Source organism: Nomascus leucogenys, chromosome 18, assembly GCF_006542625.1.
Source record: "Nomascus leucogenys isolate Asia chromosome 18, Asia_NLE_v1, whole genome shotgun sequence".
Taxonomy (NCBI): Eukaryota; Metazoa; Chordata; class Mammalia; order Primates; family Hylobatidae; genus Nomascus; species Nomascus leucogenys.
In genome coordinates, this window is record NC_044398.1 from 10,417,139 (window position 1) to 10,435,274 (window position 18,136).

General features: G+C 39.7%; 1 protein-coding gene across 1 annotated transcript in view; it reads right to left on the bottom strand.

Moving 5' to 3' along the window:
• The window catches only part of ANK3 (ankyrin 3), a 366,342-nt gene extending 359,238 nt beyond the window's left edge, over positions 1–7,104 (bottom strand). The window contains 1 exon segment of the mRNA XM_030797694.1: positions 6,411–7,104. Coding sequence (XP_030653554.1) covers positions 6,411–6,524 — 114 coding nt within the window. The 5' untranslated portion in view covers positions 6,525–7,104.
• Between the last annotated feature and the right edge of the window lie 11,032 nt (positions 7,105–18,136).

An 18,136-nucleotide genomic window follows, 5' to 3' on the forward strand; every position in this document is an offset into this window, starting at 1 on the left:
AAGAATTCACCCTGATGTCCATTAATAGGAATCACCCTTAAGAAAACCTCTCTTGTAGAGGTTTTGATGGCCCAAGCAAGAAACTTACAACCACACAGGCCTTGGTTCCAAGACCAGGTATTTCTGTGACCTGAGGCAAGTTGCATAAACAAACCTCAACTTTGGTTAATGCCTCAGTACATTGGCTAACGCTAAATACTCACACTATAGTCTGTTTATTTTTCTGTTCATTTGTCTGTACGTTCTGAACAACAACAACAACAACTGCAACAACACTATGGCTCTTACTTTGTGCCAAGCACTGTTTTAATATGAACTCACTGAAACCCCATTACAGCCCTATACCAAGCACATCCTACTATTACATCCATTTTGCAGGTGGAGAGCCTGAGGCACAGAGAGACTAAATAACTTCCCCAAGGTCAACAGCGAACTGATAGTGCCAGAATTTGAACTCAGACAACCTTACTCTACAGTTCACACTCTTAATCATCACATGATACTGCCTCTCATACACTCATTCACCACCCAGCAAGCCCCAGTTTGGTTGTAGTAGATAATTACACCATCTCCAGCCTCAAGGAGCTCATAGTCTCTTGACATGTAAACACATAATTATGGTACAGAATATCAAGTATGCTAATTGACCATGCTCCCTGGAGACCTGGAGTCCATATACTCAATGCGGCAGGGAACAGAGCAAGTTTCCTTGATCTCATAAAGATTTACACAATCTTCTACCATGAAAGTCCAGCTGCTGCAGTACAAAACCTTACTCTTACCTGGCATCTTAGGGTGTCAGAGATACCCAGGTAACTAGGAATGGGAAAAGCCTGTAAAACGTCAGGAAGCACTGAGCTTCAATAGCAAGAAATAACACTATAGTTCATGTCTCTAAAAAATCTGTTCTCAAACCCTTAAATTGTGGCTGACCGTAAAAGAGACGGCTAGCATCTCATTACAATAAACCCAGTGGTTAAATACAGATCCCAAAGTCCTTTGACCCAGGTTCAAGTCTGGGTCTACCACTGACTAGCTATATGACCTCAGACAAGGTATTTTTAAGCCTTAGTTTTACCTACAAAAATGGAGATGAAAATAATGCCTGCCCCATAGGAAAGTCATAGGGAAGAAAAAAGAATAACCCATGGGAATCCTCTGCACATTGCTGACATACAGCAGGCGTCTAACACACTGTTATGTTGTCATTACACAATGTGTCTGAGGATTTGAAATCCTTGTGTTGGTAATTTTCATTTCTAACTTCCAAAAAATTTAAAAAAAGAATCAAGAAAAAACATTAAAATTTACTGCACAGGGTAAGAAAAACAGACACTACAATACTGAATTAGAGACCTAAAGCCTGTCGTTTAAAGTTTCACATGTCTAGAAAATAGCTTATCACTTAGAAGATTTTCTGAAACAAGCCCACTTTGATGTGTAGCTGTGAAAATATTAATGCCACATACTACATACCTTGTATGGCATAGTAGTTAAGAGCACAAGCTAGAGAGTTAGACCATCCAAATTGGAATCCTAGCTCTACCACTGTCTGACTAGGGTGAACATTTGGGCAACTAGCTTCAAGGCTCAGCCTCAGTCTCCTTGTCTGTAAGATGGGGATAATAAAAAAATTCTTTCTCTTCTCACAGGGTTATTAGGAAGATTAAATGAGTCTCCACCTATAAAGCAATGTAATACCCTACCTAGTGTAGAATAAGTGGTCAATAAATGGCCTGGGAGAAAAGACATGAATCCAGGACATTTAATTCTTCCTCTTCCCCTTCAAGTCAGGAACTTGGCAGTTATCCTAGAATCCGATCTCTCTCTCACATCCTGCCTACAATCCATTGCCAAGTTCTACTGAGTCTTCCCCTAAATATCTTTGGTATGCAACACCCCCTCTCCACTGGCATAGTCTCCGCCTTGGTTCACACTCAGCATTTCGTGCCTGGATCCCCATCAGAGCTTCCTGACTGCTCTCCCTGCTGCTGCTACAACACGGATGCTTGAGTGACGGCTCTATCCCATAAAGCTATTCACAGTCCTCTCTTCTACCACCGCCATTAAGGTCTCTCCCCGCTTTGAGCAGGATGATTTCCAAACTATGCAAGATGGCATATGAAGATCTTCATGCTCTGGCACCTGCTTGCTTTTCGTGCCACACACTCAGGTCCCCTTTGCTCCAGGAATTCCCAAATACTGTTTCCCACACAGCCTAATAGTCTCTCCTGCTTCTATTACTTTGGGCATGAGACTCCTGTTCTTCTGCTTGACTATCTTGCTGACTCCTCCTCCAAGGCTCAGCTTCACTGAGATTCTCCTCTGAGCGCATCTGAGTCAAGTGAGGGTCTTTCTGTGGGCTCCTGGGGCTCCTTCTTCATTCTTTATGAAGGCTGATTAATGGCTCTTATCTTTCTCCCTCCCTGCCTCTTCTGGGCATTACTGTAGTGTTGCCACTATGCTTTGATTGGCTTTGTCTCCAACATTTGATGCAATGCCTGATCCACAGAAGTCACTTAATAAATGTTTACTGAATGAATACATGAATACAGGAATGAAGCAATGAATATTTGTTCCTGCTCTGTGACTGATTAACTGTATGTTTGACATCAATAATCGGAAAATATGTTAATCATGGAATTAATTGTCATTTTGTCCCAGTATTTAGCACTGTGTCAGGTGCATATATAGGGAGAGATCTACCTACCTACCTACCTATCTGTTGAGAGCAAACTCCATAATGTTTCCTTTTTTAATATAAATTTCATTGGGTCACCTCAAATTTTTTGACAGGATTTGGTAAATATATACAAGCATATATACATATACTAACAAAACCCACTTATGGAACAAATTAGGGTCAATTCTAGTAATACCCCTCACTGCCGAAATGTATTTTATAGTTTATGTGGGGAGAGGGCATGACACGCAGGTAACATGGTAGCAGAAGCCAACAACGACAGGGAGTGTGCAAGGACTGCAGCCTTACCACAAAGAGAGCACGTGTGACTTCAGCCCATCATGGCTTTATGGTAGGATGAGCCACCTACTGACCACCGCTCATGGACCAGGGCCCTGCTGGGAGCAGGGGATATAAACAGCTCTTCTCTGCAACTCGCTCAGTCAGGGCAGGGATCCAGTAATAACTCACCCAAAGGCACTCTATCTACTTTTGGCATGCCTCCCACTGGTTGCCAACCTAAGCGGCCCATGAGCAGAGAAGTATGAAGGGAAAAAGATATGGCAGGGAAGGGCAGCGAGAAAGTATGGGTAAGGGGCATTTGTAAATACATTGGTAAGCACCTTTTAAACAAGATACTCATTCAAACTTTTTTTTTCAAGCCAGACAAATTAGTAATAAAAAAGTAAAGTTTCATCCACCTAGATGCATTTCCTTTCAATAAATAGGAAGATTTCCTTTTTCTTAACACGACTTAAGTTATGTCAAGAATAAAACACATCTTTATTAAAATTCAACTAATTATAAATTCCTAGAAGTTCTGTACTGCTTTTTTTTGGACTGGTAATCATGTATTCATGATTAACATATTCAAAATAGACCATATGTGTAATTCACTGAGTTTTAAAAAACTTGATGAAATGTGAATCCAATGTTAAGCCTACATATGTATTATGATTTCATGGTAACACATAGTGATATCCCATACTATACGATTCTGTGTCATCAGACCTAATCAAGAAAGCTTCGTCTTTGGCCTCGCTCAAACCTGAACTGCAGGAGTGTCACGGACCAAATTCCTTATTTTATAAACTAGATACTCTTTAGGATTTTCCCAAGCTTTTCTAGTTTGTGATTTTATGAGTACATCCACTATTACTTTTATGTAATTAAAAGCTCCTGGCCCGGCACGGTGGCTCACGCCTGTAATCCCAGCACTTTGAGAGGCCGAGGTAGGTGGATCACCTGAGGTCAGGTGTTTGAGACCAGCCCGGCCAATATGGCGAAGCCCCATCTCTACTAAAAGTACAAAAATTAGCCGGGCATGGTGGCGGGTGCCTGTAATCTCAGCTACTAAGGAGGCTGAGGCAGGAAAATCATTTGAACCCGGGAGGTGGTGGTTGCAGTGAGCTGAGATCATGCCACTGCACACCAGCCTGGGCAACAAGAGCGAGACTCCGTCTCAAAAAATAAAAAATCCTGTACGATATTTCTGCATATGAACAAGAGCGACTATCCCCATGATAACCCACAAAATACTTAGAAGCAGCATTTTTTTCTTGACATGAGGTCTACAACATGGAACAAAGTAGCCCACAGGCCTTCATCAGGATCTTAGAAAAAGGTGGGGAAAAAGAAACTCAAAGTCATAACAATTCACTTTATAGAGGAATGAGGGTCATATATGGCTATGCCACTGAAGGAAATCTAGAGTGTTTTCAAAATAATTCAGTCTTCACTTTGTATATTGCAAGTAGTATATGAAATAATTTGACTATGAATATTATATCTTCTGTAATACACTGTATCTTACAGAATATACCTATTTTACTATGTTAAGAATTAACAAGTACAACAGTAATGAAAGTGTTATCCATGAGCCAGTTTTAGGATCTACTCTGTGAGTGTCCTGAGAACAAAACGTTTAAATCCACTTGCACATTTACAATAGAGATACTGATATTTCTCCATGTTCCCTTCTGGTTGCTAAGAGATTTACATTGGACAGACTCTGTTGTACTGGTAACAAAGCACTTTGGTCCACAAAGCATTTGCTACAGCTCAGTGAGTCCAGAAACTCCCTTTGCCTCATCCCTTCCCTATTTTGCTTCCAAGTCAAACAGGGGCCCAGGCACAAAGGTAACAGATCTGTCATCACTGCTACAAAAAACTGCTGTACATAAACCTAGCTAGCCTAACAACCTAACATATAGTGTCAATATTAATATGACACCATATCTTCATACAAATATATGTACCTTTGCCATGTTTCTTAGAAGCTAGTTTATCATGGTGGGCGTAGGCAGAGATGTATGGAGAGGGGGCAAGTGGTAGTGACCTACCCACAGAGAAACCCCACACAATAAAATTAGACCAGAATCTAGCAAAGTATGGCAATTTCATAACAACTCTGCTGTGCAAGGCTTTGAAATACGCCTGCACACAATTTCTTAACCCAAGTTTGTATTTTTATGAAAATATATTCAAGAAGTTTATTTACAAGAATATAAAAGTAGGAACTATCTATATTTAATAACTTGCAGCAAAACAACTGCAGCTCTCCAGCTTCAATCTCAAAGTCAGCTATGCAACAAAAGTCAGAGAGTCTTCTATAGATCATAACTCTGAAGAAAATGTCAAAGGTACCAGGAATATTCATGGTCACTCCTGAAGAGGGGTACATGTGGGAGATGCAATCTGCATGTCATTTAGAAAGCACATGCCTTACTGCTCAAATTAAGGATATCTTTCCCTTGGGAATTTTCACAAAGACACATAAAAATGCTTTATGACCTGCCTTTCCTATTCAGATCACAGAGTTTTAGTCAATTTTTATTAATTATCATGGAGGAAAAGTGCTTTGGGGTCTTATTCCCAGCTCAGTACCTAGGAGTCATATTTAAGGGCACTCTAAGTACTCATGGGCTATAATAAAACACCACTGACCCAGAATATTCCTCCTGTTTTCCCCCTGCCTTGGAATGTTAGTAAGGAATCATCAGTGCCCATGCTTTGATCTAAAGCAATCAGTGTTGAAGGTTGCAGGTCACTGAATTCCTGCATTCAGGATAATCACTTTCACCCAGCAGGGAAAAACAAACCTCTGTGATTTCAGCTTTATTTAACAAAAGAAAGTTATTTCTAGCAGCTTATTTCCATTGCACAACTTGACAAAAAGCATCTTGTAAAAATAAGAGGCAAAAGGAAAGAAAGAGGAAATAAAAGCAAAGCAGGAAATGACTTTTGTGCTACGTCTCTAAGGTCACAGATCTGCCTGGGAAACGCACGCATGTGACACAGTTCCAGCACAAAAGCTCTTTTTCCACGAGACAAACCTCTAAGAAGTACAAAGCCTGGCTCTCTGGCCTCTCCCTCTAACCCAAGCCACCGCAGTGCATTTCACCTTGACTGGGCTGTGAAGAAACTACTTTTGTAACTCCCTCACAGCACCTTTCCGTGTCATGGAAACATGCCCATGCCTATATAAAGTGAAGCACACTTTCCGCATAGCCCTGCAATCACCCCACAGGAGAAAACCATCCCTCTTGCCTTGGCCGTCCTATGGCCATGGTGTGCCATAGGGTTTATCATCTGTTCCCAGTTTACACACCCAATTTACACTCTACCCAGCATGTAAAAATAACCCTTAATGTCTCTAACAGATGCCAGGGGGAGATTAAAACAAAAAGAATCCAGGCAAGATATATGCTCTGGCATACATAGATACCTTTTTCTTCCGATCCCGGGACCGTTTGCGGTGTTTCCTTTTTTTCTCAGGCTCTTCTTCAGCATTGATTTCTAAATCCCTGGTTTTCTTTAATTGTGAGGCTGCATGAGCCATAATGCATTTAAAAAGATCCTCTCAAGCACACACGGCTTCCTTGTAAAAGGTGATATCCTCAGGCACCTTTAATCAGGCTTACAGCAGCATTCCAATCACTAGAGAGAAAGCTTTGACTAGAAGCAGGAAGATATTCACAATGCAAAGATGCTGGAGAAGCTGAAGCTTTTAAAAACCCAAATGATGGTGTCCGGACTTCATCCTACACCTTCCTCTACCTGAACCTTTAGAGGAGAGTGCAGCCATCGTAATGCATTTACCGTAGTGAAGAAGACAGCTGGGACAGAGGAAGCTGTATTATGGCTGTATCCCCTGCCACCAGCTGGAAGTGTCTAAGTGATTCCTCGGAAGGGGGAATGCTGCAAAGGATGCTTCTCCAAAGGGGAAGAATCAAGAGTCACCACACATGCAGAAGCAAAAATCCAGTGCTAATTCTGAAAACCTATTTTAGAATCCTTTGAAAAAAAGAAAAGGCTGCAATTTATACATCACCACTAGATCTACACGGAGAATAATTTAACCCCTGATAGAATGGAGCTGTTCCTACTTGAGTTCAACTGCTGATGGTGACAAAATATATAAAATAAGATTTCAAAAAACACACTAAATTTTGCTATGGAGATCCTGACTGCATTACGGGTAAAACAATGCATGTATTGCCTGTCTCAACAGTGCATCCTTTATGCTGAACTATCAGCCTAAATGCGTTTTGTGGAGAGGACTACAGAAGGGCTTGTTGTCTTTTAAAAACAACATGCTGATTACAACACATCATACAGAAAGACGTGAGCATGTTGGTGTATGGAACAGATGCCTGATTCATAGGAGGTTCCCCAGGACTCTCCTCTCATGGGGTCTGAGGGTCAGGAATCTGTGCTGTAATCAGTGTTCCTGAGTCACTGAAATGCAGATTTGCTTTCATGTAGGGTTCGCTTCAATCACCTTACTATTTTTGCCACCTGAGTTCTCAATGACTGCAGCCTCTGAATATTCATTATGTGAAGTGAAGCAGCAGTAGTGCTCAAGGCCTGCTGGGGTGTCTTCTGCTAGGATGCACACACTGGAAGAAATCTAATAAGTCGGGAGTCATTTGCACACATACTACACAGTATTCACAGTAAGCGCTTTAGCAAGAAACTGCTGAAATGTCAGGCTGGGCCTAAAACATATGAGACCTAGTAAAAAATAAAGAAACACACTCACACACACACCAATTTCACCAAGAAAATGGGCTGGAAAAAAAAAAGATGTTCTGATGAAAATACTTTGTTAGCATGTTTGCTTCCAATACAAAAGTCCATAACTTTGGCGGTCGGTGCATTTGACTTCGTAGGGCTGAGTGTGTAGGTGTAAAGGACAGAGCACCAAGCCCAATGCATCATGTGAGGATTTGGTTGGGGTTCTCTGGAGCTGTTGTTTGTCTGCTTCACAACGAGTGCCAAGCGTGAGTTCCTGCAAACAACTTTTACTCACCATACTTCTAGATTTGGGGTTCAAAGGTCTTTCCTCTTTTCCTCTTGTAGGATGCTTAATAGTCTCTGCGAAGCAGTGATAAAAATGGGAAGGGAAAGAATCAGGGACCATGGCATTCCATTCCTGCTACCAATGGACTGCACACTTCTCTGAGGCCTCACAGTGAACCACAGGGAAACCACGCTGGTCATAGAGTTACCAAGGGCCTACTATGTGCACCGATGCTCACATGCTTGACTTCCACACAAACTATCTTCCTGAAGAAAGAGTTCTGCAAAGTTTCTCCACTGCCTATGAAGCCATACAAAAATGGGGAAATATGAAGGTGGGGGATTAAACGTAATTCAGATCCAAAAGCAGATGAAAGGTATTTGGGTCTTTAGTAAAAATGAGTGTTTTTCTACTAGGATATTTTACTGTATTAGTAACAGGTGGGGCAGAGTAAAAATTAAAACTTCGTATGCATTTTCCCAATATAAATCATCTTATACTTTTGAAAAACATTCATACAATTTCTTTTATTTTCAGCAAGTTGAAGAGAACAGCCAGCTAAAAAGCTGGCGGCTTTCCCACTGCCTCCTGGATCATTTTTTCTTTCTTTATAGACACTAATGATACTTTAAAATATATTTAGAAGTGTGCTTGATCAAGTAACTTCTCCATCTGAGGCTGGCAAAGCACTATACTTTCTCATTGATTTCTATCAGCAAAAGTATAGTTGGAAATTAGGAAAATAAGCCACAGGTATTTTTCAACATATTTCTCTCTAGAATAATTCTTTGCTTCCCCCAAATGTTCAGAAGTTGAGAATGTGTCATGGCTTTTTAGGACTCTATAATGTGACTTTTTTGTTGCCTTGGATTTTCCCTTATCTCAGTAAGTGGTTAGCCCATCAAAAATAAATCCTAAGGTATAGCTTGCTCAGATTACTTTTTTAACAGAAAATGTGATCTTTTATCTTCCATTTCTAAACTAGAACTTTGAACAGTAACTCTACTAAGAAAAGCGGCCCTGTGGGTCCTAGGTTTTGACTGTGATATTACTAAAGGCTAAATCCCTTTCTCCCTACACAGCAGACATCCTGACAAGTAACTCTCAGGCTCCTTGTGTACTTATTCTCAACACAAAGGCATTGACTCAAGATCGCCACAAATGCCAGTTTCCCCCCAAAACTGAATTGACATTTTAATCAATAGTTCTAGAAAGCCTTTATTATAGCTGAAATGAAAACATTAAAACAACTTTTAAAAACTTTATTCCTTGACTAAAGTTTTATCAAAAATTTCCACTTAAATTTCAAGAACTTATGGTCATTTGAGAGACTAAAAACTAGTATGAATCTTTAAAGTACAACTAATTATCCAACTGGTACAAGCTCATGTGTCTGAGAAGTGGGGCAGATCCCTGGTAGCAACAAGAATGAGATGCAAACATGACCTTAGAGGAAACAATAGTACAAGGTCCAGTCAGGCTGACGGTCACCTCCCTCTACAGCAACTTCTCCAGTCCTACTACTTGCCATTGACCATGAGAATGTGTACATAGGACTTGCATAGGATGGGCGTGGCCCATGCACAGAATGTCAAAGCTATTAAAAGCTTAGGGTAGGCCGGGTGCGGTGGCTCATGCCTATAATCCCGGCACTTTGGGAGGCTGAGGTGGGCAGATCACTCGAGATCAGGAGTTCGAGACCAGCCTGGCCAACATGGTGAAACCCCATCTCTACTAAAAATACAAAAATTAGCTGGGCGTGTTGGTGTGCACCTATAATCCCAGCTACAAGGGAGGCTGAGGCATAAGAATCACTTGAACCCGGGAGGCAGTGGTTGCAGTGAGCTGAGATCACACCACTGTACTCCAGTCTGGGTGACAGAGCAAGACTGTCCCCCTGCTCCCCCCTCCCAAAAAAAAGAAAGAAGAAAAAAAATGCTGAGGACAAAAATTCTTAAGTGACTTCCCTTTCTCAAGAAAAAAGGAAAAAAATCTGTTCTTGTTTTATAAAAGTCCCAGGTACAAGAATTCCTAAGCCATGCTTTCAAAACATAGTACAGAGAGATCTTTCAAATTTTTATTAGCTGAAGAAATTATTCTTCGAATAAGTCCTACAGGAAAGGTACTTATAATGAACATAACAGTGGAGCTGCATGGCTGAATGGAAAAAATGGTGTCCTGGAGCCCCAGCTCTTTGGCTGTCCCAGCTCTCCTCCAGAAGGCAGCTTTGGTGAGCACAATTTGAAAGCCACCATACTGCCCCAAAGAGTCTCAGTGTTTTCCCTGTTTGCAGCTCTGTTACTAGAAGTTACGTCAAAAAAGTGATTCTCCCTGCTAAAAATTGTCCGAAATAATTTTTTTTATTTATTACCAGAACTAACAAGTTTCATGCAGAGTGCTTCCTGCCTGGGCATTATTACAGCATGAATCTTCTATAAAAACAATAAAAACATTCTCAGTAAACTATCGCAAGGACGAAAAACCAAACACCGCATGTTCTCACTCATAGGTGGGAATTGAACAATGAGAACTCATGGACACCGGAAGGGGAACATCACACTCCAGTGGGGACTGTTGTGGGTTGGGGGGAGGGGGGAGGGACAGCATTAGGAGATATACCTAATGCTAAATGACGAGTTAATGGGTGCAGCAAACCAACACGGCACATGGATACATATGTAACAAACCTGCACATTGTGCACATGTACCCTAAAACCTAAAGTATAATAATAATAATAAAAAAAAATCTTTCCACGTTGCGCATATGGAGTAATGGGCATACTCCAGATAATATCTAATCCAGGAATCAAACAATTGTGACTAAATATTCCACTGAAAATAAAGCCAAATCAGTTCATTAGGATGCCTTACTGACTGTAGATATCACAGCCAAGTATTTCTCCCCCCTCATTTTTCACATATACCTTTCCAGGATTTCAAGACAAGCTCTAAATATTAGTTCAGCCAATTAATAACCTGACTACTCTCTCGTCATTTCATATTGTGTGTCTACCTTGTTGAGCTGAGTTGACACACAAACTAATAACAATATATGTGGTTTCCACAGAGATGACACTGTCACCTGGGGATTTTGAAGTTAGAAGAGCTGTGCACATTTAAAAAATATTACACTGTGCTATAAAGAAGAAGATGGGGAGTATATAGAATAATGGAAGATGGAAGCAAGAAAGAAACTAAAGCGAGAAACGGCTCCAGGGCTGCCAGGGAGGGTGTGCCTCCTCAACCCTAATCCAGGTTCCTGGTAATGAGGCAAGTGTGTGTTTTGATGGAATGAGAACGACTTCATGCTGCGCCCACTTCAGTTTTCTCAGAAGCAGAGCAGCCTCGCCATAAGAGATAGTCAAAATATTTCTTCTTCACAAAGAAATCTGGATCCACGATCATTTCATTAATTTTTGGCATCCTAGATGATATCAAGAGACCTAGAGCAGGTCTGGAACAAGGTGAAGGAACAGGAAAGAAAACAAGCACTAAACTTGTCAATGGTTATAAATGACAAAATAAAAAACACACACCTGGAAAATTTTTAATTCACAATCTCATATTATTTTTCACTTTTAGATGAGACATATGAAGTTCTTAAAACAAAAAACTGTGACTGGATAGCATTGAGGGACTGGTAGCCATTCATACACCCCTTGTAGGGGGTGGCACCTCTGGATAACAAGCACTGGCCTTGGTGACATCTGTCTTAGCACTTAGTCTGCCCTCTTTCCCCATCCATCTGACTATCCAGCTTGACCTCAGTGCTGGAGAGAGAGCCAGCTGGTCCCAAGCATGCCAGCTGCCTCTGTGACCTCACATGGGCAGACAGGGGCAGGCACATGAGGAGGCTTCCCCAAGGTCTCTCCATCACACCCACACTGGCCTGCAGAGAGGAGATCCTCCATTGCACACAGAAGGCCCCCACAGCCATATCTGTGGTGTCTGTTCAACCCGAAGGAGTAGACTGGTAGTGCCTGGCAGAGTTCTGAGTACAAAGCAGGCACCAAGAGAGGAGTGTGAGGACGATGAACCACATGCTACTTCCTCTCTGCTCTCTGGCTCTTGTAAAAGGAGGCAGCTGGACCAGATGACTTCGATGACAGTCCTCACTCTTCTAGAATCCTGTGATTTGATGTGACAGGAGGGTTTGGGTGTTTGCAAATTTAAAAAAATATATAAGAAAGATTTATTCAAGCCGAGTTTATATATAATCTGCACTGGTCAATACAGTAGCCACTAGCCATATGTGGCTAGTGGTAGGGAAATGTGAGTAGTGTAACTGGAGAACTAAATATTTAGTTTTATTTAAAATTTCAAATTAAAATTGATATTCAATTCAGATACTAGAACACATGCAAGTGTGTTTGGAACAATTTGGATATGCGAATCTACTTTTCTAACTTTCAATTTTATGATATAATATACAGATCAAATATTTCCGACAAAAATTTTGCATCCAAATTGAGACGTAAAATACATAACAGGTTTCAAGATTTAGTACCAAAAAATGCAAAGTAGCTCAATGATTTTATATATTGATTAATGTTGAAAATAATATTTTGGATATGTTCAGTTAAATAAAATATATTAGTAAATTAATTTCACTTTCTTAAAGCTTTTTAAATATGGCTGTTCGAAATGTGAAATTAGATGCATGGTTTACACTCCATTCCTACTCAACAGCACTGGTCCACATAAAGAACTTACACAGTACTAACAAAAAGAGAGCCCCATTTGTCAGAAATTGTCTTCTTGAAGGCAGGTGTTTCATCAAACAAGCAGAGAACACTTAGCAATCAACTACTATGCTTTTTTCTTTCTTTCTTTCTTTTTTGTAGAGGCGATGCATAAAGATATAGTATGTTCTCAGGCACTTGTGCTGAAAAGAAGCATTCATGTGCTCATGGATGTGTTCCCTCACCCTGCTGGTCACTGTGTTCAGCACCAGGGACATATAGAGGAATGAGACTTGGTCCTTGCCCTCAAGTTTCCATGGGTGAGAAAGACAAGGACACCAATAATTAGAACATACAGACAGGTGCTACAGAAGCAGGGATGGGGTAACATAAAACAGAATGAAGAGGTCAGCACTCAGCACAATGCTTTCTAGGTCAGATCTCTTTTCCCTACCCATGAAACTTACGATTTCACAAGTGACCCCTTGACATTCTAGTCAACATGCCCAACTGCTCATAACCTGAACAGAGAATACAAAACTCCCTTTATGCCCTGGCTACTGCTGTCAGTGCTGGTGATACAACGGGGAATGAGGATGATAAGATCCCCTTTTCAGAAGCTTCAATTCTTGAATATTGAGCCAGGGAGTAAACAAATAAAAAAATGAACAAGATAATTTTAGATAGTAACAAGTGCTATGAAGAAAATAACGTAGTATGAGTGAATTGAAAGTGATCTGATGGGGAACAATTGTTTTTGAACTCTCTGCTTCCTTCCATGTTTAGATTCCCCAGGAAAAATAAATCAAGACAGTGAGGAGCCAGCTGATTCAGGTATTTCACTCTATTAGGGTAGTAATTCTCCAAAAATTGCCCTCTAAACCAAGAAATTCATTTAATAGTGACGAGCAAATGGTTTCTCAAGTAATGTGTTCAATTCAAATATACTTATTACTGAAGATAATAGATATGCTTTGGTAACACTTATCTCTTAAACTATTTGTATAATTATAGTTTCCATCACCTTTATTAACTTATAGCTTAATAACAATTCAAAAAGACTGATAAAGTTTAACCACTGAGTAATGAAATAAATTTTCCTGTGTACCTTGTGGAAATAAGTCTTGTTGTTTCATAGTCAAATATAACATTCTATGAAATGATTTCTTCTGATAATTCAATAAACTCTTGTAATTTAATGTCTATATAATAATTATATTTAAGTTGGCTGAAAGGAAATATAATGAAAGTAACTAAGTGAGGCAAAATAGCTCTTACCCCAACTTTGTCGCTAAGTAGCTATGAGACCTTACAGAGGCCTTATCCTACCTAGTTTCTGTTTCTGTATCAGTAACATGAAAGGAATTCTAAACTCTCCCAACATACACGCTCTGTGATGCTGAAATACAATTACAGTAAGGACGAAGTGATTGATTTTTGCAACCTTTTATGTTGGTGAGTTCTGATCAAGATATAAGGAAAGTAAATTCACTTTCGAAACATTTATTTCAAGAAGCAACTAAAAGGCAAAGGTACAAAGGAGATTGTATTTGAAGATTCAGGAAACTGTTGGCCCAGGAATCATTTGCTGACCCTGTGTAGGAGGAATGGAGCAGCACACATAAGAAAGCAAACGATCTTATCTCTAGAGAACGAAGCATTTAATTCGTTGATTTAGGAGGACATACTTACAGTAGGATTAAAAAAAAAACTAAACACTACACCAGATGCTATAATGAAAATCAGTCAAATTTCAGACTAAAACTCAGATAATAATTCTTTAGCATATTGTGGGACATATCAACCATGCAGAAATTTAAGTCTAACAAAAAGACATCTTATTTTCTTGGATTTAGCACTGAGCTGACTTCCTGCCATGGAAAGGGCAACACGTACAGTTTATAGCCTCATCCTTCTGTAGAGTGGAAATAATACCTGCTTCTTCCCTATCTTACCAGTGTGTTTCAATAACTAGTGTCTATGAAGCAACATGGACATCACAGAGAACAAAAACATTAACACACAAACACAGGACATCATCCTGTTGGGGAGACAGTAACACAGATTGGCACTCAGGGTTCCTGAGTAGATTTGGGATTCGCCCTCTTCCTACTTGTCCTTGAACTTGGCAAGTGTTAGCAGGTTTTCTCTTTCGTGTTGTTTTGGAAAGCAAATTGGAATCAGACCAATTGAGCTTCATGTTATATGTTCCACAACTTTGCAACTGTTTCCTTGCCCTTCCATTAGATCATGCCAATATAATCACAAGAATGATTGAAGTTTGAATATTCAAAACAGTCTGTTTGGAATATAAGGTCCTATGTTTTGGAGATAAAGGTGATGAGGTCCCTTCAAAAAATACAACTCAAGAACAGTTTTCTCATTCTTTCCCAATATCTTTTAAAAAGGGGCTGATAGTGAAACAGCATTGTTAGTAATACTGTGAGGTATTCGTTGATTCAGGCAGATTTCATCCTACTTATCTTTTGTATCTTCTAAGGCATGAGTCAGCAAACATTTTTGTAAAGGGCCATAGAGTAAATATTTTAGGATCCAAAGGCCAGGCGGTCTCTGTTGCACCTAATGGACTCTGTGAAAAGGCAACCAGAGACAATATGTAAGGGTATCAAAGTGTCTTTCTAATCCAACAAAACTTTACTTATGGACACTGAAATATGAATTTCATATAACTTTTAGGTGTTACCAAATATACTCCTTGTTAGTTTCTTTCTAACCATTTAAAATGTAAATAACATTCTTAGCTTTCAGGCTATACCAAAATAAGTCTGGATGTGGCCTGCAGGCCCGTCTGCTGACCGCTCTTCTGAGGTACCACATTGTTAATAACATAGCATTCTGAGGGTCTTTGGGAAAGGGTGAATGGATAGCATGGTCAAAACCTGATGCTTGGAATCTTTATGTGTACATACATGTATATGTACATACCTGTATGCATATACACACAGGTATATGTGCATACATGTATGTACACATGTGTGGATGTGTGTATTCATGTAATACCCATGAAAATTTATCCTCTGGATTTGAACATGATCACCAACATTACAGTGATGGAAAAATGTATGTTGCTATGTACATTTTCTATACCATGTCCACACAGATAACATTTCTTTAATTCACTCATTTAATAAATATTTATTGGGTACCTTCTCTAATGAAGCAGCATAATCCAAACGTTATTTAAGACACCCAAACTCAACAAATGCTCAGCGAGCATAAGTAAGAAAACAATTTTAAGTAGTACAGGTGATTGCATATGGCATTCACTCAATGGGCATCTTCCCTGGATTGAACCTCTAACAGTATCATAAACACGATGTGTATGCAATAAATAGGATATCTGGTTCACTCTGTCCAGTTCCTCCCCTAGGGTGGAGAGAGGGCATAGGAAGTTCTGATGCTTTATATTTTATTTGTAATTTCCTATTATATACGATACATATCTTACTTCAATTACTTTGTAGAGCACATAAATTACTTCAATTACTTTTAGGGCCACACATAGGAATACACAAATATTTATGGGGTATCTCCTTTGTAATACTGTACTAAACCCAGCGGAAAATTAAAGAGAAAATGCATAATCTTTTTAAAAATCAGACTCATGATTACAGACTTACAGGCTTCTTTTTGGCATTATTTCATTAAAAAAACTAAACTTGGAGGTTTGTCAACAGTCAATGAGTGGTGCAAATTTTAAACAATTATCTGGCCATTAAAGATGTGGAAGCTATGGAAAGAACGAGCTCAGGTCTGTGACCTAAAAGAAACTCTATCTACTCTGAAAGTGAATACATTGTCCTTTAAGAAATGTAAGATATTTGTTCCCCTTCTCTCACCCCATCCTCCTCCCTCCCACCATGCATGCACAAAATTGTTATTCAGAGAAAGGGAAGGGCCAGATGGTTTTGGGGATTAGCAATGAGGAAAGGCCCAAGTTTCACCTCAAGGTTGTTATTAAATTCTAGCGCAGATTGGCAGGGATACAACACCAGGGCCATTGGAGAGCTCTCTGGGAGTCTTGGTCCAGTTCCTAATGAGCAGGTGTTGACATGGAACAAGCTGCCTGAACAACGGAGCTGCAGGCAAGGAGCCGCTACAGTTACCCAGGTGGACTGAATCTGCCCCAGTGCTTCCGCCGGCACAAGAAAGCTTGCACAAAACTCCGTACACTCAGCCATCAGTATCTAGGTTTTACTCCTTCCCGCAACAACCCAAATAATTTAATGAAAAAATTTAAATTGTGGTCTTTTCTGCAGAGGTGGTGATATTGCAACACTTTGCTCCACTCTAAAAATTCTTTCCAGCATACATCTAATTTAAATCAAATTTAATTTGGGTTACAGAAAGTTTCAATACCCCTGGGCATTACCGAGTGTCCATTACATTAACCCTTTGCTAGATGAAAATTAGCTTGAACAATCTATTCAATGAAAACAAAATATAAATCAAAACCTCCAATACAGTGTGTGTGTGTGTGTGTGTGTGTGTACAGCCATGGCACTAAAATCTAGTAAAATTTGGCTAAAGCCTGTACTACACCAGTGATAACAGTGGGATTTGCTAAATAGAAATACCATTTTACTACAGATGTGTAACAGATATTACTTTGTCAGTGAGCTCTTCAGTCAGACTGATGAGACAAGCACAGGATAACAACCAGTGGTTTAACACAGATGCAATATTTGTGTCTATTTTTAACAATAATTTTCTAGCCAATTTGAGTTTTTAAAAAGATTTCAGATCCTATGAATAGGAGTTATGGGAAAGGAATAAGAATGCTGATTCGGCTTCCAACCAAAACCTTTTACAAGTCTTTCTCACAGTAATGTCAAACAAAAAAGAAATCATGCTTATTTAAAAAGAATTGCCCCACTTTATGAGTACTTGTGAGTATTAACAGCAGAAACAACAGTCCTAAGGTAACTACTGCATTTCATGATAGCATATTCTATCATGGTGGCAATAAAACCAGTCTTGGGGATAAGCAGATCATTCCAAGGTTTTTTTTTTTTTAACATTACAATAAAAACTTTATTTATAAAAGCAGGTGCAGTCTGCAGGTGCAGTTGGCCTTTAGATTCTAAAGAAACAAGTCTTGCTCCAGCTTTGGGGAATTTCCTGTCATATCTTGAATTATATTTTATTTATTTTTTAATTTTTAAGTTCTGGGGTGCATGTGCAGGATGTGTAGGTTTGTTACACAGGTAAACGTGTGCCATGGTGGTTTGCTGCACCTATCAACTCATCACCTACGTGTTAAGCCCAGCATGCATTAACTATTTTTCTCAATGCTCTCCCTCTCCCCACCCCACTTCCCAACAGGCCCCAGTGTGTGAAGTGACTCTGCAGGCTTTCTAAACCTCGAGAGCTCTTCCTGTATTGAGGGTGGCAACAAAAAAATAAAAATAATTTTGAAAACTGTGCCTGTGTGGAACTTTTTTG